Below are 25,265 nucleotides of genomic sequence, written 5' to 3'. Positions count from 1 at the left end.
TGGGCAGTAGCCACATATAGCTACTAACATAGCTAAACATACAGCATACAACTGTATACTGCATACAGCTAAACAAAAGCCACAAGGAGCACAGGACAGTGCAGGGCAGGCTGATGGGCATAGATCTCCTACCAGAGACTTAATCACTGCCTACACAATACGTTTACATTACAAAAGGAATCTGAAGGTAGATGGTGAAGCAGAGATGCAGGTGCTCCCGGGAAGCTCTTCCCAAGCTGGAAAGGACTAGCAAGATCCCAAAAGGATTCATGCAAGAGTTAGAGCAGGTGGGAGATGCAATCTGCAGCATTGCTGGGGCTGGCGGAGCGCTGCACACAGCGACCAGTAACTTGCCTGCATTGCCCTTGGGCAGGGAGAGCAGCAGCGTACAGCCAGCACAGCAAGGGGCAGAGGGACGTCAAGCAGGAAAGGAGTTGGGGCCCACAGAGGAGGCTGGGAAGATGATTTTTCCAGCCAAATTTGGAGCAGGGTGGCAAGTGCACAAGAGGACGCGAGCGGATGGATTTGCAGAGCGTGCACTTAGCCGACTTTGTCACTTTCCATCTGGTCTCTCACACTTTTCCCCTTAACTCATTTCTGAATTTGTGCTGCTAATGCAGTACTGTTTCAGAGCACATGGCTGGTTTTGGGTCATGCCTTGTCTTACAGTGAAACCCTCACGATAGCTTTGATCCGAGTGACTTTCACCCTTACCTCCTCCTTTTCTCCTGTTCTGTCACTTGGGCTGGTGTTGGCATTCAAGCCAGATAAGCTGAAAATTATTTCAGGGAAAAAAACAACAACAACAAATAACTACAACAGCAACAAAAAAAAAGCCAAACCAAGGCTAGAGCCAAGGACAAGCCCCTCTTTCATCTCTGAAGCACAGACTTATGTCCAGCTAAACTGACAGCAGAAGCACAGCTTTGGGCTCTGATGCTCCACACACAAGCATATTGGAAGTACCTGCCATAACACTTCAGCTGTGCTCAGGGAAGTTTCTGCCAAGCTGAGAGAGAAAGACAATTCTCACACTCACCTCACAAGAAGGTATGTAAACATAATTTAAGAAACGGTCCCATCTAACTCATCTTTCACAAAATCAACCCGGGTGTTTCTCTTGTGAACATAATCCAGAATTTTACAATTGTAGTTTGATTGCTTTCAAGCAACAATAATCCTTTGTAGATTGGCTTGCCAACCAATTTCATCTCAGCATCATTCAGTTCACCCTCAAATTCAGCCTAACCCCTTCTGCCTTAGCCACATCCCAGCCCCCTTGAGCAGGTAGTGCTGAAAGAAGCTGGCTCCTATCTCAAGCCACTTCAAGTCAGATCCAGCTCAGTGGTACATAGCCAGCGAGCACAAGAGGTTAGTAAAAGGGAATGTTAACTGCAAAGTTGGGTTCACTTGTTGCTCTCAAACCAGCAGGTGTTAAAGATACAAAGATGTCCTGGGAAAAGAAGGAATGTGACCAAAGTTGGTATTTTTGCACCATACTAAGCCAGTTAAACAACTTAGAAAAGGCCAAAGACTGTCACTAACAGCTTTTGCAACCTTCCCCTTTTCAGTTCTCCAGCCTCTTAAATCTATTCTTCAAGAATTCCTTGAACATTTTCTACATGTTTCTGGTAAACAAAACTGAAGAGGCAAACATAGGTTTGCTTGGCCACACGGAGATTGCCTAGAGAACAACTTTTTCCTGTCTACCATGCAATGCAGCCGTGCATATGATAAAGTAAATAATCTGTGAGTTAGGACTATCACATACACATATGTATATACCCACATGCCTTTGCATTTTTTTTTTCCAAGGCAAAATTGCCTGGAAATCTTTCTAGTCCATTCAGTATCTGAATGTCCAGCTTTCTTCCCAAAGTTACATTAGCTGTTCTTTTACAAGCTGGCTTGAAGCCTATTATTTGCTCTTTATGTTTCCAACCACTCTTGGCTTCCTTAGGCTTTTTCCTCTGACTTAATTGGTATTTGTACTGCTCCTCCTAGCACTGACAAACTCCATCTGTAAATCAGAATGATTTTTAAATGTTTTTTAGATCATTATTGAAAATACCTAATCCCATCAGACCTGTTGCAGAATACCGCTGGAAGCACAGCTGTTGAATCATGATTTCCTTTGATAACTACTTCTGGGGTTTGTTGTTAACCAGGTTTTAATCCATTAGTTCATTGTTTCCCGGGGAATCACAAGGACACTTTTGTAATCAGAAAAAAAAAAATAATAATAATAAATCAGAAATGCATCTATTGCTGTGGAGGCAGGTTTCTATTTACTATTTGCAATCACATTTGCTGTCCCTGGAAAATAAAACAATTGCAAATAATTAATTGGAAAATAGATCAGATAAAGAAGTACTTGCCTTCTTAGCTCTACACTCATCCACCCTGTGGCTACCAAATGCCAGACAGGAAGACTTCTTCCATTTGCCCTTCTGTGACTTGGTTCCCAACCATCCGGGAAGTCAGGCCTTAGGGATTCTCCTAACTTACAGCCCAGATTTATTGAATATTCACTTGATTTTTTGAGAATTTTTTTTTCCTAAAAAATTTGTAAGCCTCCAATCTCAATTGAAGAAATTCTGAAGAGAATGTTAATAGCAATAATATATATAAGACAAAATGGAGCCTGTTTTTTTCCAAATGAGAATCATGCTAGGCTTGTTTGATATCTATTTCCTAAGTCAGCTGGCTTTGTACAGAAAAAAAGACTTCAGAAAGCAAGGGTCTTGGAGTCCTTTGGGACTTGCAAGACTACTTGGGAGTGCTTTCCTCTTTGTAAACAGATTTCCCGACCACTGAGTTTCAAACCAAAGGGAACGCAATCCTGCTGTACCCTCTTGGAGGTGGGACTACCTCCATTCTAGGATACAGATTAATATCCTTGCTTGAAGGAACCACATGAACTTACAAGTTTGCTTCCATCTGGGATGAGCAATTTCCTGTCTGGTGCTTTAGTTCCTGTTATTTTTGCCAGCGCTATCCTTTTCTATAATAACATTATTCTGAAAGCTATTCTGGGAAGTTTCATACTCCATAACCAACCACTAAGACTTGGTCAGACAGGAGGCTTCTCCAACAACTTACCACTGATATTAAAATAAATTGATAACAGTTCCCTAGGATATTCGTTCAACAGTATCTTTCCCATTGTCAGTGATTTCACTGATGTTTGTTGGAAATTAGCACCACTGAGCAGAGATATTCTAACCAATCGGTGAATTTAATCTCCAATTGTTACAAAACTTTATTCCCCCATAAATTTTAATCTAACAAAACAAGTTACTTAGTTATAATACTACATCAGATGTTCCTATATACCAGAATTCATCCTCCTTCCAAATGTGGAAGAACATTTAACCGAAACCACTGTGCTTTTCTTCCTACATCATCTTTATGATCTTATCCTTTTTACTTCCAAAATGAGTATGCAGTTGCTAGATACGCATTATTTTGTTTCTACAACACAGAACACTTCCTTTGAATTGTGCTGGTTCCTACTAACCTAATTTAGAGAAAGCGAAGATGTCAGGGAAAAATCTAATTTCCCACAATTCACAGCCAGTATGTGGTATCACATGTCCTCCATTTCCTCTCTTCACTTTGTATTTACTTGTTTTAACTTCTGTTTGCTTTCCTCAGTGCCCCCAAAGAGCTAAGCCAAAGTTGTCCTCATTTTGTTTCTGGAGTGCTATTGAGTTCACGTTTGTTGAACCTGCTGCCATTATTGACATTCCTTTACATTCTTTCCCTCAGCTCTTACTTTACACTGCTCCATGCTGGAACAATCATTGGTCCATAGAGAGCAGTCATCTGACAGCAGCGATTCTATAGTCATCATCTATATACAAGGACTGTTCTGAAAGCAAAGCCTCCTATTTCATTACGTTGGCCCACCACATCAGAGGTGGACGTTGGTGATATGGCAGTAGAGGTTGAAACTTCCCAGCAACGTTCTGTCACATGTTGTTGCTGTGTGACAGGTGGCAGCAGAAGGGCAGTCTGACACAATGGTGTCTGACGTGGAGGTGTGTACAAAGTGAAGGTGTGGAACTGAATTCCTCCATGCAGAAAAAATGGCACCCATTGATGTTCATTGACCATTGCTGAACGTTTATGGAGGCCAAACAGTGGATGTGAGCGCAGTGGGAGGTGTGTTTCAGCAGTGGTGACAGACAGCAAGGTGAAAGACAAGCCATATTCCAGACGGCTATGCAGATGTTTACTAGCCTGGCATGCACACTGTTGGTCATGGTTGGCAAAAATGTGGTGACTATGTTGCAAATTAGTATTTTTTAGCTGAACATCTGCTTTATCAAACAGTGTTATTGTGCTCTTTGTATCTGTTGTAGTTTCCATTGAAATAAATAGGAGGCATTATTTTTTTGAACCATTTCCGTAGAACTCTGAAACAGTTACAACCTCTTGCTCAGTTCAGTACCTTCTATGCCAGATTCTACCAATTTTAGGAGATTGACTGAACTTCACTGCTGCCTGCATGAAATCAGTATCATATTTTCCCCAGACTGAAGGTCCCCACAGCAACATTTGTTTATTTATTTATTGACCGTCACACTTTGTGCACAAAGAGTTATTCATGCTGATCACTGATACAATCCGTTGCTCTGTAGCACTCCAAGGAGAATCTCTTCCTTGGCCATGCTAGCATACTGACCCACATTTCAGTGCAGAGCTGACTGCATCTGTATTAAACGTACAGGTTTCCTTCAGATGAGGAGTAGTGTTTCAAGCCTGTTACAGCCCCTATAGACAAAACAGGCAGAAAACAGGTCTACCTTCACTCCTGACTGCACGAATTAATGAGCTAACCTCCCACTTCCACCAGCCTATGCTTTACAACTTGAAGTCCGTTAGACTGAAAAAACGCCTCTTCCACTCAAAAACCATTAACTGCATTCTGTGACATTCAAAACATGGAGAGGACCAGTTGGCCTTTTAATTTATTCTGAGAAAAACTGAATCATCTTTTGATTCCCTGCTGCAACACTGATGAGAGCCTTCTGGACAAGAAGCTATCAAAACAGTGCAAACTGTTGCCCCTAAGCATCTCGCTCAGCTCAGGAGCTAAGTTTCTACCCAGACCCTTCTCCATTTGCTACTTGCCTGCATGTCTGTGCTCCAGCTTTGTTTTAAAAGCCCCACACAAAGAGCCCCGTGCTGTCAGCAGTACAGAAAGACAGCCCGTGCTGCACAAGTTGCTGTAAATAGTGTAAGCCATCCAGATAGACAAAAGCAGATTTTAAGCTAGAAAATGCTTCTGCCAAACGTTAAGTGCCACTAGCGCTGCTATGCTTCATGCTAAGCGCAGCAAAGCGGCTGACTGCAAAAGGCAAGCCCTGGGACAAGAGTTCAAATCAATAACTATGCAATAAGCATCTTCAGCTAACTGCTGCCTGGGGCTGCGGTAAGGCGAGAAGAAGGCTTCTCGGAGGGGAATCCTCCTCTTCCTCCCTCTCGCCAGCCGGTTCTCGCTCTGAGCCCGAGCCCAGAGAGCCCCCAGCACAGCACAGCGATTCTCCCCACCTCAGAGCTAGCGCCTTCCACCACCTTTTGGCTCTTTCTGGCTTCCAGCGCCCTTCCCCGCGCCGCGCAGCTCGCTGCGAGCAGCGCCGGGCTGCACCAGGGAGCCCCCGCCGGCCCCGCCGCGTCTTCCCCCGCAGCGCCAGGAAGGGAATCCTCCGCACTGACGGAGCCAAACTTCTGCAAAGCGCAGGCACGCGCCGCTCGGCTGCTGCGCCGGGGGTCCCCCGCCCGCCCACGGCCAGCCCGGAGGACCCCGCGCTGCCTCCGGGGCAGGAGGGAAGGAAGGGAAGGGAAGCAGGCGCCGCAGCCCTCTCTCGGCTGGCAAACGTGCACGAGCTCCTCGGAACGTGCACAGCCTCCTCCAGCGCGATGCCGGCACGGAGCCGCCTGCCCCCCGCAGCGCCTCTTCCAGCGCCCACGGGGCGCTTCGTGCTTACCCTTTGGCTCGTCCATCAGTGCCGACGCTCGCTCCCTCCTCCCCGTCTCTCTCTCCCTCTTCCTTTCTAAGCCTCCACCGGCTTTGAGCCGCCTTAGTGAGAGGTGCTCAAGTGAAAATGGGCGCTACAGTGGTCCATAGCAGTGGGAGGGGTTAGTTTACACGGCTCAATCTCTCTGACTCGGAGGCTGATCTCCCGCTTTCCTCACAGCGGGGGTTATCTCGGAGCCACCCTGCTGCCGTGGGGTCCCCCGCTGGTCAGAGGGTCCCGGTGGTGCCTACCTGCGGGGGCTGCGCTCTGAAGCGGGATCGCATCGTCGGCTCCGAGAGGGGGAGAGGTCATTTTGGCTGCCGAGAGAAAGCGTTTTGTCAGTTTTTCAGGTCATGGAGCACTGAGCAGATTTTGCTTCGTAGTAGTGAGGTGCACGGAGAGTACTGTCCTGGGCTGAGAGACCCATCTTTGTGTGTGAGCTCGCAGGAAAAGGAGACTTGCAGTAGTTCCTAGTCACCTGCTGTGCCTGCCCCTCTGAATGAGCTCACACCTCTGTGCATGCCCTGGGGAGCTTCAGGAAGGAGCCAGTTATCAGTCACCTGCTGGGAAGCTTCAAGGGACCCCTCTCCCCCCCCGACCTGCTGCCCACCTCGCACCCAAATGAAAAACATGGGTTGGCACCAGATGGGTCTCAGCAACCCCTTTAGCCCCTCATGTTCAGGCCCTTTCCTGACAATCCATCTTGGATCCGCAACCCCTGCCTCGGGCCTAACAGCCCCCTCATGCCAAAGGGAGTTGCCATCTACATCGGCTCCCAGCTGGCCCCGCATTTTCACTTCCTTCTCAAGGAATGGCAGCTCCCCAGGGCTCTTCCTGTCCTCGTGTGTTTCCCTGCTGACCACTCAGAGGGTAAAGGCACCAGGGCACAGTCCACCACTACCACTGTGCCTGTACTGGCTCCTGCTCATCTGGGGCATCGCTTTGACCGACTCCTTCCTGCTCCCTGGCCGTGACGCATGGACATGCTGCCCTGCCCACCACCAGCTTCTAGAGAGCTTCTAAGAGGAGAGACAGGAGGAGCTGAACCCTGCAGGCTGCTGCTGGGGCCTGGAGAACCGCAGACGGTCACAGATCTTCACAGCCTCTCCAATCCTCCTGCCTTTGGGCAGCCTTCTGACCGCAGGCCACAAGCTAGCAGTAAGGAACAGCAGGCTCTGTGCCAGTCATTTTCATTAAGAAAACAAAACAAGAGAAGAAAGCAGCCCTAGAGTCAGGCATTTGTGCTCAGATAAGTTTGCACCCAGTGTGAGGAGGAAGCTTGAAAAGAGAAATAAAAAAGAGGAAACCGAGAGATCAGGATGTAATTTCCACACATCTTGAGCAGGGGTTAAGTATAGCAAAGCAAGAGATGAGTGCCACTCTTCTGTTCCTCTGTCATAGAACAAGTATCCTGTGCAATTCTGGAGGAACAAAACACATCTTAAATATCCATCTTCTCTCTAGCCACACTAAGAGCTTAGTCTCAATCATCTCTACATTTACACAAGTGTATGTATCTAAAAACACTGAATATCTTCATAGATGTCTCAAGTTTGCTGTATTAAAGATGAGCTGTGCTGCCTTTGGGACTCAAAAGGAGTAAAAGCAAGCTCTGGGACACACCGGCTCAGTTTCCAGCAGGAAACAGAACCATCACTAACACTAGAATCCCATTTTGGGATGGAGGAACAACACAACCATAGGAAAGAAATATCAGGGGCCTGGGAACAGTTGTGCTGGCATTAGAAAGACAAGTAGCTTGTTTCTGCAGAAAGAACCATTGTGAAAACATCTAAAATGCTGCAGGCTATCCCATCACCACTCAAAAACAGCACTGAGGTCCCTGTGCTTGTTTGCTTAGCCCTGGAGTATGTATTTAGATGACAACGTCCAAACGTTTTAGGAAGAGAGGAATGGCAGCTTCAAGAAAAACTGTGTAAACATTGGCCTTAATGGAGTTTGGCTGAACACCCCTCAGCTTTCCCAAGCTTCTATTGTTGGTGTGCTGGTTCAATTCAGCACCAGCAGCTAAAGCAGCAGCCCTAGGAAGGAACACAGCAGGTACACAGCCCTCCACCCCCAGTATCTGTGCGTCTGACAGATAAGTAGTAAAGCTCTCCAGAAATGCAGGAATGCTTTAAATTGCTGGGACCAGAGGGAGCAGAATTCCTTACACAGGGAGGCCATTTTGAGTGATTCAGGTAGCTTCCATTTGGAAAGAAAGGCAGAGAAGAGGGACAGAAAGGCAAATGACCAAAAACACTTCATGTCCTAAAAGGTACGTCCCTCCCTGCCCCCCTCCGCCTTGTAACTTCTTGGCCCACACATCCCATGTTGCAATCACCCCAGACATGACAGTTTTCACAACACATAGATCAATTCCTCCTCACATCTCCAGGTTCCTTGGCAATAGATGATGTCTGGATGCTTAATTTGGATACCCCAAACATCTCCTTTGTGAAGAGCAAATCTCTTGGATGACTTCCGAAGAGACAGACAAGCAAGCAACAAGCTCTATGATATCTGTCGCTATCTGCACTCAAATTTATTTTAAAAAATGGAGTTTTTGGAGAAAGGAAAAGATATTTTTGTAATTTAAGTAAGAAGATAACATAACCTTCACCTACAAGCTCCTCAGCATTAAGTTTATGAAACGCATTATCTATATGGATGACGTCACTTTTACTTTAGTTCCTTGTCTTGGTTTAAATATCTGTAATCATCTACTCAGAGGATATCACTGTGCTGCCACCTATACTCACAGATCTCATCACCCAGGACCTGTGTATCACCTCTAGGATAACACCTTTTCTACTGCATTTTTTTTCTCCTATTTTTTAAAAAGCATCAGTAAGTGTTACTACTTCCTCTATCATCCAACCCTAATATCTACAAGTCTCTTTCATTTCTTTGCTGCTTCTTTCACCAAGCCATATCTGTATTGCTGGTTCCTCTTCCATTTTAATGTAATTTCCTCAGTGATCCTGAAGCTATTTTTCTTTCAAGTGCAACAGATAAAAATACCCAACTTGTTACTCAAACAGTGCCCTGTCATCACCTTTTCTGACTGCATCCTTCTCCTGTCATGTTCACATTTTGTAGCTTTTGCCCATCTCAGCTTTTTGTGGTATGGGGATCATAGTGCTCAGACCTGTTACTTAATTGCCTACTGTTTGTTTTTGATGTTCATAATACTGATAATAGAGGAAATGATGTTCATTGAAACTGGTGTCTAAAAAAACAAAACAAAACAGAAGAGTTCCTACATTTATATGTAGAGCTCAGTCACTTTACTAATTAGTTTGTTCATTAAGTTTCTCTAAATAGCAAAACTGTTTAACACAAATTGTATTTACACCACACAAACAAAATAAGTTATCATCCTTACTGTTAAAAATCCATAAAGCTTCAGTAAAAGTTTTTGCGTGCAGCCTCTGGATAACAGAAGAAATGTGATTGATGAGCACTGAAATACTTTGAAGGTGCAGTACCAAAGGCCCATTCTCTAACTGCCAGCCTGGTTTACATATTCATTAGCAAATGATCTAACTCCGTGACAAGCCTGCAATACTATGTTCTATAGGCTCATCATACTTTCATGCTATTATATCATTAAAGATCCAATTGTCACCTTCATTTCACTTTACAAATCTACATAAACACAGTAAAAGTAAAAACAATTCATCTCCATGAACTCTACAGCTTAATTAAAAAAAAAAAATGTGTTTGAAAATGTTAACATGACACAGGGTTCATTAAAACCCTGTTAATGATCAGGGTCATTAGTTAACAAAACAGTTGCTCTTTCTGCTCAGGTTATTTATTACACCTTATTTTACCCATGTCAGCTGTAAATGCTCTGAACTGAACTACAGAGCAATTTACCTGTCAATTTTAATAATAACCACCACAGTCCCAAACACATCCTGCCCTATAAGTCTGCTTCTCAAACCATTAGCCATCATATTAATACAAGGTACTGGTATTCCCCTACTGCCAAGTGAGCTCTTGCTTTCTGTTTCAGGCAATGAGGCATGAAGTAATATCACTGATTTTGAGCAAATACGCTAGTGCTGGGGGCATTCTGGAGTAGTTAAGTCTTCTATTTTCATCGTTTGCATTTTTTAGTAACTTCCTATTGTTTTATCTGGCAGAAGTTGCAGGCAATCTGATAGAATCAAGGCGAAAACCTTCCAGAATTCCCACAAGAGGGAGCCCTCCTTGGCCACATGTGACATTGCTCTCAGGAACCACCACCAATACCTTAATCTCCTAAATCTCTCTTTTGATAGCATTAGGCCACCAACACCTTGAAGAGTAAGAAATAAAGAATATATACTTATATATATTCTCAAAGGCCCAAGAAGATAGAACAAGAAAAAAACAAAGAGAAGAAATATCAGGAGTCAGTAGTAAATACATCATGACGGTGAATATCAGTTGCCTTGTTTAGCAGGCAGAACTTCACAGTACCTCCGAAACATAAATTGCAGAGTGAAACTAAGAAAAATAACCTAGCAGTAGCATTCATGTGTTGAATAATTACTATCTTAGGATAGAAGAAAGAAGACAGCCTTCTTATCTGCTCCTCTGTGTGATTTCATGACCAAACTTCAATTAAGATTTAATAAAACAAAAATGATCGTGCTACACGTTGGTAGCTGAGACAAAGATGAATATTAAAGCAGCTATTTTCAAAAAAGAACCATACACATTTAGATCAGATTAAGTCATTCAATACCAGTATTTTTTTTTTCAGATTGAAGTACACAGAATGCAGAAAAAACATGCATAAAATGAAAAAGGAATAACTTTTAAGTTATTTTTTTTAATGTCTGATTTCAGCCTGACTACCCACTCACCCTCTGTTAAGTGATTTGTTCTTTATTAAGTGAGCATCTGCAGAGGAAGACCAGTTGTAGCACAGACACATTGTCCGTCAGATGTCACCCAGTCAACAGCCAGAGCAAAGTTGACTGCATCCATTCATCCAGAAGGACTATCTGAAGAGTGTCAAAAAGGGAGATACCATAAAAATCCTGACCATCTTTAATTTGCATATGTTTGTTAGTCATAAATATACCCATGATATATCAGCCCACCTGCTTTGCCATATTCTAGAGGCGTAAAACATTCTCCTTTCCAACAGAGCTACAGAAAGTAGGCTTTGCAATGGGAAATCAGCAAGCATCAGTTTATGCTGGACCACTTATTACTCTTTCCCAAAAAGGAATCCACTAGACCTTCACAGCTGTAAAACCTGCTGTCTTCTCTTCTGCACACCTCACCTGATAGCAGTACACCTGCTCGGAGTTACTGCACGATAGCACCACAGAGAACTGTATTTAGAAATGTGAGTTCTTAGATATTTTCAGACTTCAGACTTTTAGATTTGCACTGTGCTTTTTCTCCACGGGAATTTATGTGTGCCTTGGATACAAACATTTCAGTGTGGCCGCCTTACTTAGTTCCTGGGAGGTTTCACGTCCTGTTTTCTTCAGTTTTGCACTTCAGCAGACCATTAAAAATGGGAAGGAAATGGACAGACTGCAAAGTAGCCCTGAATTTTAGAAAATGCTACATCTTATTTCACTGATGATTGGCATTTATTACTTCCCCAGGTATGAGTACTTCTCGTTTACATAAATTCTTCATCCCATTTCAATCTTCATTGAATTAGCAGAAAGAATTAAGTAGCTACTATGCTTAAAGCAAACAACTTCCTATGTACTTGCCTTGATTTACAGCTTTGGCAGAAAAAGGTTAAGGCTTGATGATCTCTAGCTGTGTGAAGCTTCAGCTTTAATCTGAAATTTGCAGCCTAATTAATAATTTTATGAACTACAGAATTTGTGCATATGTACAAAGCAGAATCACTTTGGGGTCCAAGACTCACATATATCCACTGAGCGATATAAATAGCTTTCTAGCCTTTCTATTAGTTGCATTGGTTGACTTCCTTTTTATTCCCTATCACCAACTCCGAGTGATATCTGTTCCTTATCTAATTTGTACTTCAGACCTGCCTCCTTACTAAATACACCCGTATCATTTCAAATCACACTCACCTCTCTCTCCTTGAGCTGTCCTATATACCTAAGCACAGTTTTTCTCATTCAGCATGCAGGAGCCATCACTCGTCTCGTTTCTTCTATTAATATACCCCCAGCTGGGTATCCAGTCCAAATGGCCACATGTATTGTCAGTGCTTTCCTGTATAAGCACAACCCCGTCTATCACCTTTCAAAACCTCTTGCACAACTCACTTTTAGGCGCAGGGATTTTTGCCTCTCAAATTCAGTACATTAACTGGTAGTGATCAGTTAGAAATTACATTCAGCTCTCATCTATAGGCACAACCTTATTTGTACAGTGCTGCTCTTCCCCACGTGTGCTTTATGTGCTTGGATGAAGAAACTAATCACCTTTGCAAATTGTACTGGTGGTATTTCCAGCCAGTATTCCATCCTAAAGCAGCAATTGTATTTAGCAAGTAAAAAGCTCATGCTGTCAGGGTGACAGGACAGGTAGGTGGGGTGGTGGTATTGCCGGAGCAGGGTCAGGGCAGTGCTGGTCAGGAAGGGATGTACCACCACAGGCAGGGCAGCAGCTGCCACCTCCTGGCTCAGCTCTGGGTAGTGCTGCTGGATGCAGAGGCTGGGAGGCTGCTAATATTCAAAGGCAGTCACTTGCAAGCAAACAGGAATTTCTTAAGAGACTTTGTAGTGAGAAAAACAATGTAAAAATGAAAAGTAGTCCCAGTTTTGAGCCCGTTAGGGAATGTCACATTTCACAGTCTGAAATCTAGGTTTAGGTTTTAAGCTTCTTTCACTAAATGGATAACTGGTCTTCAAAGACCCTTGGTCATCATGCAAAATTTCTCTCCCACAGCTTTCAGCATGGAGAGAGAGCTGCTCTGAGGGTCCAGAACAGTTGCCTACTGAAGTTAGCAGATTTCTTCCCTCCTCTTCTCTCTTACACAGCGCAGACTTCCCTGAACTCAGCTACGTCTGCTAGAATAACATTGCACCACACAAAAAAATCAACCATGCTAAAAATACATCCCGTAGGTATAATCCTAATTATGCTTAGGTTAGAAAGATTTAGTAACCTTGGAGATAGAAAACAGTGTAGAAATGATATTTTTAGCATCAAGGAACTTCTCCAAGCAACAATACCACACAGTACAAAAATATACCAGGTCAGTACGCTTCAGAGATTTCAGATGTTTCATCCTCTTATGGGCTAAACCATGCTACTCTTCAACTATATTACTCTGAAATGTTTTGTTTTTTCTTTCTTTTCAGACTTACGTCCCTATGAACAAATAAGCTATATAGATGTGCAAGGATGTAAGAGAATTTTAAGCGTTCCGCCGTTACAAACTGAACACAAAAACTGAGTTCTCCACTTCTACTGTTTTCTTACTGCGTTTGCAATTTGAGAGTTGAAAAGTGCCAGTCTGAGTCTGGGTGGAGGGCAGCAGTTTCTCAGGGGTTCCACATTTGTTGGTGTATACCTTATAGCTGAAAGCCACCAGGCTTCCGTCACAGGCAGCAGCAGTCTCAGTTAAAGAGTGCTATTAGGAGAAAGCCCCACATTAATTCTCCCCACAGAATCATATTTGTGTGCTGACAGTATTCCCCACGCTCTCCTTGGTTTCTCCTATTATGAATGTGCCAAACTGGCCTGCTGGAGCAAGCACAGCAGCATGCCAGCCCTTCCTATCTCCTCACTGGGTAATGAGTGCAAGTGTGTCTGTGTGTTTGCGTGGGTCTGTCGAAGGAAATGACTAAAAGCACTGTGTGAATACTTATCTGTTAAGAACAGCTTTATTATATTAATAGCAGTTTCATTTTTTGCTAAATAAAGTAGAACTCTTCGTATTACTTGAGATCTTTGCCTCTCCCCAATTCGATGCCATACTGAGGAAATAGGCAAACATCACGATGCAGCGTAACTTCTCTAAACGTGTATAGCAAATGAAATTGAGCTTGAACACTTAGTGACAAAGGCTATATATATATATATATGAAAGCAGATGCACTGAAGATTTACCAGACCAGCTTTATTTGTCATTAATATCCAATGCATATCCCTGAAGCTGTGCCACTGTACACCGCCCCAGTAACTGGCACATGCTTTACCATAGGAAGAAAACAGAGTTTTAGACAGCTTGGTTTAAATGCAGGCAAATTTAAGTATTTAGCATAGGAACAATAGGGTTCTTTGTGGCTGGGAAAAATGTTTTTTCCTCCAAGTGCTGGCAGATTAGCCACAGCCCATTCTGCTTCTCTTTTGCTCTCAGTGCTTTTCATTTTTTTTATACTCTGTTTCAAAGAACAGCCTGGAATTCAGGGAAAAGTGTTACCTACCACTGTGATAGAGGCTTGCCTAGCATTATGAAACTGGAAAATGCATTTTCCCAAAGTACACTTTCATTTAAACTTACAAAGCTCCCGGAATACCTGAGGGGGGCCACAGTGGAGCGTACAAACATGTTCTGCCAACCTCAATGTGTTGGTCTTTTCTCACATAGCTCTCCTTCACCACACTCCCTTAGCATCCACTTCTCTTTCCCTGTATTAAACTTTCCTTTGCTCCCGTTCCTTTCCTGTTTCTTGCTCTTTCTCCTGTAACGACTCACTTCCTACTATTCCTCATCTTCTCTAATCAGAATATTTGTTCTTACTTTTACATTAGGCTTTTTCATCTGCAATTATCACATCTCTTTTATCTGGAGAGGAATTGGGGTACCTGTCATAGTACAACCGGTGTGTTTTTATCTTTCAAAAATTCTAAATAATATGCTGCTAAACTATGTTTAAAGCATGAAGGCTGGCTTTACTTTAGAATGGCGGTAATAACAACAACATTGCTTGAAATCGTTCCCAGATGTAGCCTATAAGACTGAGCTGAAGATGACAGTATTTACAGTACTTTAATCAAAGCACTGCATGATTTATGTAGTAGCCTATCATCACTGCTCTAAATGACTGCCTATAACTGAGATCTGGCAATCATTTTACATACATTAAATACACTTATCTTTTAAAACATAGTAATGATAGCAGTAAAGGACAGCAGTGACAAGCTGAAGATCTACTGCAGAATGTACTCATTTGTAAGGACTGTTGTCTGTTTCTTATGCAGCAACGTTTACGTATAAAAATACATTTAAAAGCTACTTGGATGAAAAGATAGTCACCAGCAGAAAGCTAACATTTAGAGTCTTTAGTTTTTAGAGTATTTGTTTGTGTTCTAATAACTGAACTTATTCAAACTACAGAACATACTCTTCTGATCCTCATTAGTAATTAATTCCTTTGTTGAAAGAGACAGAATTGCAGCTGCTGATTTATTTCCATTTTTTCCCCCCTTCTTTTTCACTCCAAGGCATGAATCCTAAAATTCTGCACATTGACCCTATTCCCAGCTGACTGCTCTGGGCACAGGAAAGGCAAAATGCAGGAATGTGGTATTTATTCTAAAGATCTATTTTTTCCTTTTACGTATTTTTAAACACGCATCTGTACAAGTCTCCTGATAAAAGAATTCTGCTGGAATTCTTCCAGGAAATTTTCATCACCTCTTCCTAATGGAAGTTGGATATTTATGTTCCACTCCTCAACATCAGTCTAATAAGGAGAGCCGACCACTACTGTTAATTTAGAGGAGGGAAGGAAAAGTCCCCTTGCTGGTAATATCACCTCTCCAGACTCACCCTGCTCTGTTCACCAATCTTTTACTTACCTTCTTTCTCCCATTTCAGTATCTCTTTCCATGCAGTCTTCTGTTTCTTTCTCATCCTCACAAACTTAGAAACCAAGCTACTCTTGATGAAACCTTTTTCCTTGAGCCTTTCCTTCAGTCACCCTTTTAATAACGAAATCTACAAAACTACCTTACCCTCCAATGAGCTGTTAACATGGTCTTAAAAAAAAAAAACCCAAAACAGAAGACAAGCAACGGAATACACTGTCCAATACAAAATCTCAGTGTCAGCAGCCTCAGGCACAGCATTTAATCCTGGTCTTACTCCCTTAACTGCAATTCAAAAGTCTGAGTTCAAGAGCAATTTGGGACTCCAGCCAGAATCCAACAAAAGAGTGAAAGAAGATCCGGTCACTCAGGCTAGAGCTGGAAACTTGAAACAAACAGCAGCCAAATCACTTCCACCGTATAGGACACCAACTGTGCTAATGTGCTTCTATATGGCCAATGGAGAGCAAGCAGACTGAATGCAGGTAAATGTTCCAACATTGAGAAGCTGTAAGGTTCATTACAGTTCAAAGACAGACTATATGAAAATATTCCTGCTATAACTTTTGAGATTCTTGGAAAAAACTAAAAATCTCAGCTTAAACTATGTTTTGATTGCCCACTTTGTTAGTCTCCTAGTTCAGGGCATTTATTGACTTCTATTTCTCAACATGCTGCAATGATGCAGTGGAATACTGGGATCTGCTGTTACAAGACTAAGGTCTGTATTCATGGCTTTCTCAGAGTGAGGAAGAGGTGAGACTGTATTCAGTGACAGTGCACCCAGTGTGGTGTTTTTCAGGCTTGCCTGTACCTCCCTTGGTTTTCTACAGCCATTTCACACCCCACCACCACCAAAACACTCTGCTTCTATCAGAGCTGGATTTATGCCGCTTCTTGGGCACAAATATCCCTTCAGGATCTAAACCATTCCCCAGGGAAACACAAACAGGGACTTGCCCAAGGCAGAGCATGTGAGCTTTGAAGAGTTAGCAAGCAGACACAAGTCATGGTTCCTGCTGTGTGGGGCTAATCCCATGCTGAGCACAGCACAAAGCAGCCCAGGAGCAGTTTGGTCAGTGTCCTGGGGCAGCTCCATGCTAAAAAAAAGGAAGCCTCCTGGCCTGAGGGCTGCCCCACAGGCTCTTGGTTGGCCAAGCAATCAGTGTACAGGTCAGAAAGACAGGGAAAGATCAATCCAGACGTGTTTCCTGAGTTTGTACCACTGCCTGCTTCCAAAAGATGTCCTGCGTGAATAATGTTCTCTGCATGATTTGATGCACGAATAGTATCTGGTATGTTCTTGCTGTAAATGCCATGCAAATCCGGTGAGCAAGCAGCAAGAGCTTCTCCCATGCTCGCCACCGGTCAGCACCAACAGAAGCATCTAGTATAAAACAGCACTCTTCTCCCTTTACACACAGTTTTGAGTTATATTTGGCCCTACGGGGTGGGCCAATGTCTGGCAAAAGCAGACAGCTTCAGTGGTGAGAGCGGGCTGGGGGTTTTTCTGAGGAAGTCAAGGAGCAACCAAAACCATGGAAACAGTGGCAGATGCTTCCCTCACCCCCTGGCAAATGAATGGAAAGTAATTTAAGAAGCATCTTCAAGAGTTTTACTGCAAATATGACCATCATTTCTTTAAGGAGTTGATGTAAAAATAAAACAGCTGTCAGGTGAAATAACTTCATAGCCTATCCAAATTTAAGCAACCATTAACAGAAAACTTGTAAATTCCAAAATTCCAAGCATTTATAAGTAGGATAAAATACAGTATTTTCAGATATTTAAATAAATATGATGGTATTTGAATTAACCAGTGTGTGTGCTGCAAGATTTGTGTATGGTATGGTAACTGTTGAGTCATGGTCTGAACCACTGATTGAGCACCTGGGGAAAGGACCCAGTCAGCCCTGAGAGCACAGGTGAAGGCAATTCCACCAGAAGGCATGAAGCCTGGCTGCACCTCTCTTACACCTCATTTAAGGGCTGACTGCCACAGGAGAAAGATCTCTCATTGGAGATTCATCTCTTGTGGAGTCCTTCCTGGGAGCCTGCATCTTTAGAGGTGGGTGAGTACTTTTCCTTTGTAATGCTATTTTATCCATGCTGGTCCCTTTGCTGTTGTACTTCTGTATTGTTCTCCCTCTGTGCTAATCTTTCCAATTGTAACTCTTATATATTTGTGTATTCAAAGCTACTTTTTAATGTGCACTACAACACTCTTTTTCTCTTGATAAAGCAGTAAAATGGAATTATGACTCATTCATGTGGTGTTCATGCAACAGAAACCTCAGAGTTCATTATGAGCATTGCTTAACCCACTCAGGCATCTTTGATAGCATTATTATTATTATTTTCCATTATGAAGGTTAGAATAAGAATGCTACAGATTAAATACAATGAAACAGCTTGATCTCTAGGATCTTTACTCAGATGGGGATAAGGTCCTGGCACTGCTGCCTAGAGAGCTGTGGGTTCCCCAGCTGTGGAGGTTACCAAGGCTGGGTTGGATGGCTCCTGGTCTGGTGGGGGGCACCCAGCCCATGGCAGGGAGTTGGAACCAGATACCTTTAGAGTCCCTTCTAGCTTACCCATTCTGTGGTTGTATAGTGTGTGAATGCAATAGCATTGCTAAAGGCCTTGTTTAATGCTAAACAAATATTGACTACGCACAAATACTTTTGACAGCTACCTGAACACCGATCAACATTTGAACACAGCAGAATTATTCACATAATACAGAGAGCTGATTAGCTAAGGAGATAGGTAAACAACTACCAGGAAATCCTTAATTATATAAATCTGCTGGCTGAAATAAGCTATTGACATGGAAATTAAAGATTTACTACTAGCATAATATAGTCAATACTGTAGATGCGTTACTCCACATATTTTCACAATCAGCTCAGAGTTAAGTTGTTGTCACCACCCTGTTGCTGCAGGTATGTCTGCCATTTTCAATAGGGGTGTGCTGTGTTGTCTGTATTCACCATGAGCCAGCAGGCCAGGATGAACACACACCTTCACCTCACAGCAAGGAGAGCTGCTGAAGCAGAGCAGTTTCTCTGTTTCTGAGGATGATACCACACTGCCACCCTCAGCAGAAACGGCAAATCAACATTAATATGAGCACTTTCCTCTGTTCAGAAAAGAAAGGCCAAGATTCACTTGATTTTGTTGCAAGTGAGCATTAAACACATTTCCCATCCCCGTGTACTGCTGGAATGAGCAGCGTTTCATCGTCATTAAATAAAATGATGAAGCACCTGCACCAGTGAAGTTTGTGCTCTGCCGAGGCTCTTTGAATATAGGAAGATAGTAGGGAAAGGCAGGCTCATGAGCAACTACAATGGTAAATTTTCTTTCTTACTAATTAAATTGGTTTGATGTGTCTTTTTCATAGATATACTGTGGTTGAAAGTAAGTCAGAGCTGAGTAACTTGTCTTCTGTTCCCCCTGTAAGCATACAGAAATGCACATCTACAAGAACCAATATCACCTAGCACATATGATTTAAAACATAACATGAGGTGTTCTGCTGGCATACTTAATGTATGCTTTAGCTACCATACCCTCTGCACTTCTTCATATATAACCTTATTTTTAAGGTACTCTTGTATCAGTTTAGCAGAGTTAGTTCACCTTGGAATCACCTGTGACTTCTCATTTGCTCAAGTCTGTACCAACAGCTGAAGAGACACAAAACTGCAATTTCAGAAATACTAAGGAGTAGCTTTTGCTTATTTCAATCCCAGATCCTTTTCTCTCCGTAGCCCTGTGTTCTCTAATCAATTATTCATTTTCAGGGCACAAAACCATATTTGTACAGATCCCCCTCCTGTTCCTGCTTTTTTTCTGTTATGAACATCATAATTCATTAGCAAGACAGACACATAGCAAAGAGGTAATCCAGGAAAAAAGGCAACAGAACTTTATCTGAACCCACCTTTTATTCTCTTTTCATATTTGTCAAACTGATCAGAAAAGTGTGCCATAGTGTACATCCTTGGGCCAAACACAGGAGCTGTGCTTTCATAATCTTGCTTGTCACAATTTAGATACAGACAGCTCCTATCTTCCAGCTGTTTGATGTCAGCCCAAACCCAATGGTAGAGCATTTGGCCAAAAGATGTTGGCTTTTCAGGTTCCTCTTTCAATGGAATACTGTGGTGTGATGGTCCTATGGTCTGGGAACTTGATTGTAAAATTGTTTGTGTACAGCGTTGTTACATCATAGTGTGATATTCAGACAGAAGATTAATGCCTCAAATTGTACAACTACTAACAGGCAATTTCAATCTAAATTGCTTCCTTTAATAGAATGTGTGTGGAAAAACAGAAGGAAAATTCAGGACAGAAACAGTACCATAGAATAGTAAGAAAACCCAAGGGCAAAAAATGGTGTTTAGAATAAGCAGTCTTATGCTAAAAATACACATTAAAAAAAGAAAGTGCTCTTTTGAGACTGACAACTGCCATTCAGTTTTTTAGATGGTATTTTCTATGTTTTGCTGGGTTTGAGTACATACACAGCTAAAGCTGTACTTTTCAAAAGCATGAATGATGAGGAACACAAGCACTGCACATTGCAGGAACTGTTCATTTAGTAGACTTGAGCTAAATTATTAGTAATTCAAAAGAGACCCTGAAGATAATTCTCTCCAATTCCATCAATTACAGTGTGATTTTTGAATCAGTGTGTCATCCAGGACCACTGTGGATGTTGACTCACATTAACTTCCACAGGGAGATCCTTATATGTCATGTATATCTATAACTCCTTTTGAACTGCCTTCGGCATTTTCTGTTCTCAGGATTACTTTATTCATGTTTAGTAGATCAGACAGATGCATATGTTGCTCTGAAAGTAATGCCCCTTATTCATTTCCATGGAAAGCACAATAACACTATTCTCAGCTACAAAACACTTTTTCAGTGTAGTCACCACCATCAGTTACGCACTTTCACCAGTGATGAAATCTTGCTATAATCTGACAGCTTTACAAACAGATATTCCCAAACAAGTAATGATGTCGCCATCATCTAGTTGAAGTAAGCTTGTAGAAAGTTTAACCTCACCAGTTATTGGCCTAAACACCCTTAGTATTTCTGCATAATGTGGGCTCATACGCAATGTTTTTATAACATTGTAAAAAGGAAACTCTACACTTTAGTAAACGTAAGGTTTGTAATTTAAGTAATGCTTGGCATACTATCGTCTTGCTATTTTTCTCCTTGCATACACTTACATTAAGCAAAAGTCCTGCAAGCACTTGTTACAATCTCCATGTTCATGGGTAAATGTTAAAGTAAATATTGCTTAATTCTTCTTCTATTTATACACACGTATTAGCCCTTAATAGCATATTAATGTCTACATTTAAGGAGATAAATAGGAGGAAGATAATGGAGTAGTTCATGAACACTGGTGGCTGCTTTAGGTCAGCTGAGCATGGACCAGGTGAGAGCGGAAAGTGGCACTTTTTAGCCAACTGCTTTCATGAAGAGAAGGAAAGTTTCAGCACTCACTCCAGCTTCCCCTTGGGGAAGACAAGTCAAAGATTTGACAGTGATTTGGCGTTATCACTAGGGCTGCCCAGCAGCAATGTGGTGAGCTTGTCTGGCTGGACGCTCAGTGTGTGCCTGGTGCCTCTTAGCTCCTCCTGGTCCTGCTTACAACTGCACCTTCCTAACTGTGCCCAAGTGCATTTATCACGACCCACATAACAGCGATGCTAGAGAGGTCATGATGCATGGCATCATTAATAAACTATACAGCACCCTGCAGTAATGGAGAAGGTGAAAATGGCACCTTGATGCACTTGCTTGAGGCTTTTTATTGATAGCTGAGCAGGTACATTCTGCTCACAATGAAAAGTGAGTGTTTCAGGCTAGTGAGACAACCTGTCAAGCCACGTCTTCTAAAACAGCAAGATACATCACAGCTGGAGGCTTACAAATTTCTGCTGTCCTGCTAATAAAGTGGAAAACTGTATGTGATGCAAGGCTAGCACAAGCCTGCCTGTTCTTGGCAGAATCAGTTAATCCACCTGGCCCTTCAAGCATTGACAGCATTATAAAAAGAAAACCAATTGCCTGAGATAACCAAATCCACTGTCTTCATCTCAGCTTTTTCATTCATTTCATGTAATTCTGGAGTATTAACATTATTATAGGCATAATGGAAACATAAGTACTTCATTAAAGCCAGCACCTGGACATACTTAATAGCATAGCAAGAGCTAACAAAGATGGGACAAATGCATCCTTACTGCTGTGAATCAACTGACAAGTGATACAGGCAAAAATATGCGCTTCTCAAAACAGCCTTTAAGGAAACAATGGCTACAGGTGGAGGCGCCTTCCCCTTCTAGGGTGGTTTCACCCTGGGGTGCTTTGACACTCTGTGTGAAGAGCTGAGCTTAACGTTGTACAAGAAATCTGTGACCTGAGCTGAAGGTGTTCATACGCAGCACGGATCCTGACTGCACACAGCAGCAGATGCACTGCTCCAGACTGAAAAGTAGGGTAGCAGAGCCCCAGCATCAACATGCTTTCATTTCAGCTTATGAGTAATCCTGCAGGAAGTCAGACCAACTTTAAAGCAAGCCATTAAGCCTCACTGACTTCAGTGAAAGAGAGAGGTGAGAAGCTTGCTTGGCAAGTCTTGACAAACAAGAGCTTATCAGGAGGAGAGAAATTTAATTCCTACCTGGGTCTAAAAGTGAGGAAAACATCCAATACTTAAAAAAACGATTGCTTTGTGCCTCTTGCTACAGGTAACAAAGAGTTTGTTTTATGTGACTGGGCTGCAGGATACAAAAGGTGACGTGCATTCCTAAGTTTGAACTACTTGTGTTTTGCTACCCATATTTTTACTGCAGTAATCTGGGACAGTTGCAGAATATGTAGCCCTGAGGTCACTGAGTAATCGTAATCATGTCAGTGTAACTATTCATGCAGTCTGTATTAAGTATAAGAATTTGTATTTTCATGGGCAAACATCCCTATTTGAGTGTAGATTGTACCAAGTATTAGAACGGCTCCTCCTCTACTACCCATAAAATATATAACAGTCAGAAGGCTTTTTTTTCCTGCAGAATTCTAAAGCTGGAGAAGGTTTTAAGGTGTTAATTGCATGTCTTCCATACATTAGCTGGAATGCTGTACAGTGAAATACAGTTACCCACAGTTTCAAATAGATATACCTCCCAATTAGCAGATTTTGGGAGTCCTCAACACTGGCATTGCCTATTTCAATTTTTAATCAAGTAATATTTAAATTCTGTATCCCAGCAAGTATTTTCCTGACTTTTTGCTTTGCATTTAGCTTGGGTACAAGAGTGAATTATTTGATCTCACTTTCAGGTCCTCATGAAAACTGCTTTTATTCAGGACTGGCTTACTAAGAATTCCAAGCATTTACCATTGCATTAACATCTCCAGAATACTACCCACTAAATGTTACCATAATAAGTAAAAATGGGAATATTTTTGTTTATATTTTGTTGGTATGTCACTATGTTATGTATCAATATGGTACTTAAATGGAAATTATATGGGCTTACTTAGAAAGGTTATTTGTTGTTGGGGAAAGCATTTTGAGCAATTAAAATCTGATAGCTGATCAGAATTAATACATCTCAGGGACGCAGGGGTTCACTGCATTCTCCATTATTCTTAGTGTGGCAGCTGCTGGAAGTCATTACAGATTACAATGCTTTTTTAATCAGTGCTGCAGATCACAAGAACTCTCCGAGGCGGCAGTTTGTACTGAAAATCCCCCCCCCCCGCCCCCCAAAAAAAGCAACTTACCTGATGTAGATGCAGAGGGTTAAATGCATGGAGTTAAAGTGATTCCTTACTGGGGATGTCCAAATTCTGTGTGTTCTGTGAGTCTTTTCTGCAAGTCGTTCTCTGAAACCATCTCATTACTCTTTACCAGCTTGAGGATGGAGTCAGCTGATTTTCCTGGCTGATGAATGGCTCTATTCAAGGACTTGAGCTTGGGGTTAATAATTGAGCCGTCCTGCTCCGGGACCAGCCCCAAGGGCAGGTGACAGATTCGGTGCCTCAGAGGTCCCATTGCTGCAATGGGAAGGGGCAGGAAACAGTGCCAGAGGCACTCAGTAGAACCCTCATAATCCAGAGTTAGACTAAGCAACGTAAGCTTTAGTTTTACATTAACAGACTTTACTGACAAACTAATATTTCAAGCCAGGGGAACCAAATTCATTTTTAACGCTGTCATTTATCTGCTTCTCTCCAACAGAGAGTACCCCAATTGCTCATGGCCCAGCTGCTGTCCCAGGTGACCTGAAGTCCCGGTGACAGCCATCTATGTTCTTCTGTGAAGAGAGGAACGCACCCTGCACAGGGCTTTTTAATGCTTCTCAACTACCTTACTGGCTCAAAGACTTGAATCCCAGACGGGTACAGTTTACTGGCTTTCTTAAAAGTGGATTACTTTTCAGATTTTTCCATTGGAGGACTGTGAATGGTAATAGGCAACACCACACTGCTGCTTTGAGTTTTCAGACAGATTATTTCCCTTCCATTTTAAATTATGTCCTGCAGTTAGTGGGAACTTGAAATAGATGTTAAGAAATAAGTAGGAAAATCCCTAGAATTTTCAGTCTGATACTTTCCATTAGATATAATCTGTGCTCAGTGTACTAATGGGAATAATAAACAAACATCAGCATTGTTTCTATGCCAGTTGGTAAGAGAACCGTCTTTAAAGCTGTTTTCTCAGATCTAATGCTATGAAATGCCACATGGGACCAAACCTGCTGATTCTACTTGCAGCTGTTCTGCAAAAGAAGAAATCAGGGATTTTTTTTCCACTGGGTTTCAAGCTTTATGCCTGACTGATGAATGAAGGGTAAGCACTATATGTGTTAACGTTCGACTGTGTTCAAATGAGATGTGAGGGGAAGCACCCCAGAGCAAGGACACTTAGCACGTATTCCTGACTTATTATCAGATCAGCATTCAGCATTTGGAGGGAACGTGGGATTTCATGTTTCTAATTTCTCCTGCCCGCAGATGCAGTAATAAATAAGGGCTTTAGGCAATAACAGCAACGGAAAGGCGCAAGACAGCAAGGAAATATGCTCCACTTCTTCAGAGATGTGTTTTCTTTCTGGACCTCAGCCCTTTCCATAGCTTGGGGCAAGCTTCCAGTGCTGCAGCAGTGGAGCATCAGAGCAGCCTCCTACTAGAAGGCATGGGTAATCATTTTATAGATAAAGGCAAAACAAAGGATGCATGCCTGCTTCTACCATGAGGCTAGCACATGCTAGAGGAAGGAAGCAAAACCTTGGGTCCTTACTGCTAGAAACTCCCAGACTGGACCTCTCAGAACTTGCTTTCCTCAATTGTCTGCATCAAAAAGAACTGCAGTGCTGGTGGTTGAAAGAGAAGTTCATAGAATTGTTTAAGTTGGAAGGAACCCTTAAAGGCCATCCAGCC

At 42.4% G+C, this 25,265-nt stretch overlaps 1 protein-coding gene across 14 annotated transcripts in view; it reads right to left on the bottom strand.

Annotated features, from left to right (window-relative positions):
- The window catches only part of ENTPD1 (ectonucleoside triphosphate diphosphohydrolase 1), a 47,386-nt gene extending 23,608 nt beyond the window's left edge, over nt 1–23,778 (bottom strand). For 2 of the 14 annotated variants that reach the window (XM_046942931.1, XM_046942926.1), the window contains exon 1: nt 6,278–6,463. Coding sequence is in view for 5 of the 14 variants with exons in the window: in XM_015288618.4 (XP_015144104.3) it covers nt 6,278–6,343; nt 6,637–6,817 (247 nt within the window). In the remaining 9 variants the exon portion in view is untranslated. Of the gene's footprint in view, nt 1–714; nt 6,137–6,277; nt 6,464–6,504; nt 6,553–6,636; nt 6,916–15,779; nt 16,091–23,606 lie in introns of those variants that run through there. The other 12 variants (XM_046942927.1, XM_015288623.4, XM_015288622.4 and 9 more) reach the window with 10 other exon arrangements.
- Between the last annotated feature and the right edge of the window lie 1,487 nt (nt 23,779–25,265).

This window comes from Gallus gallus, chromosome 6 (genome assembly GCF_016699485.2).
Source record: "Gallus gallus isolate bGalGal1 chromosome 6, bGalGal1.mat.broiler.GRCg7b, whole genome shotgun sequence".
In the NCBI taxonomy this organism is placed as follows: Eukaryota; Metazoa; Chordata; class Aves; order Galliformes; family Phasianidae; genus Gallus; species Gallus gallus.
This window is presented reverse-complemented; position numbering and strand designations above follow the sequence as displayed.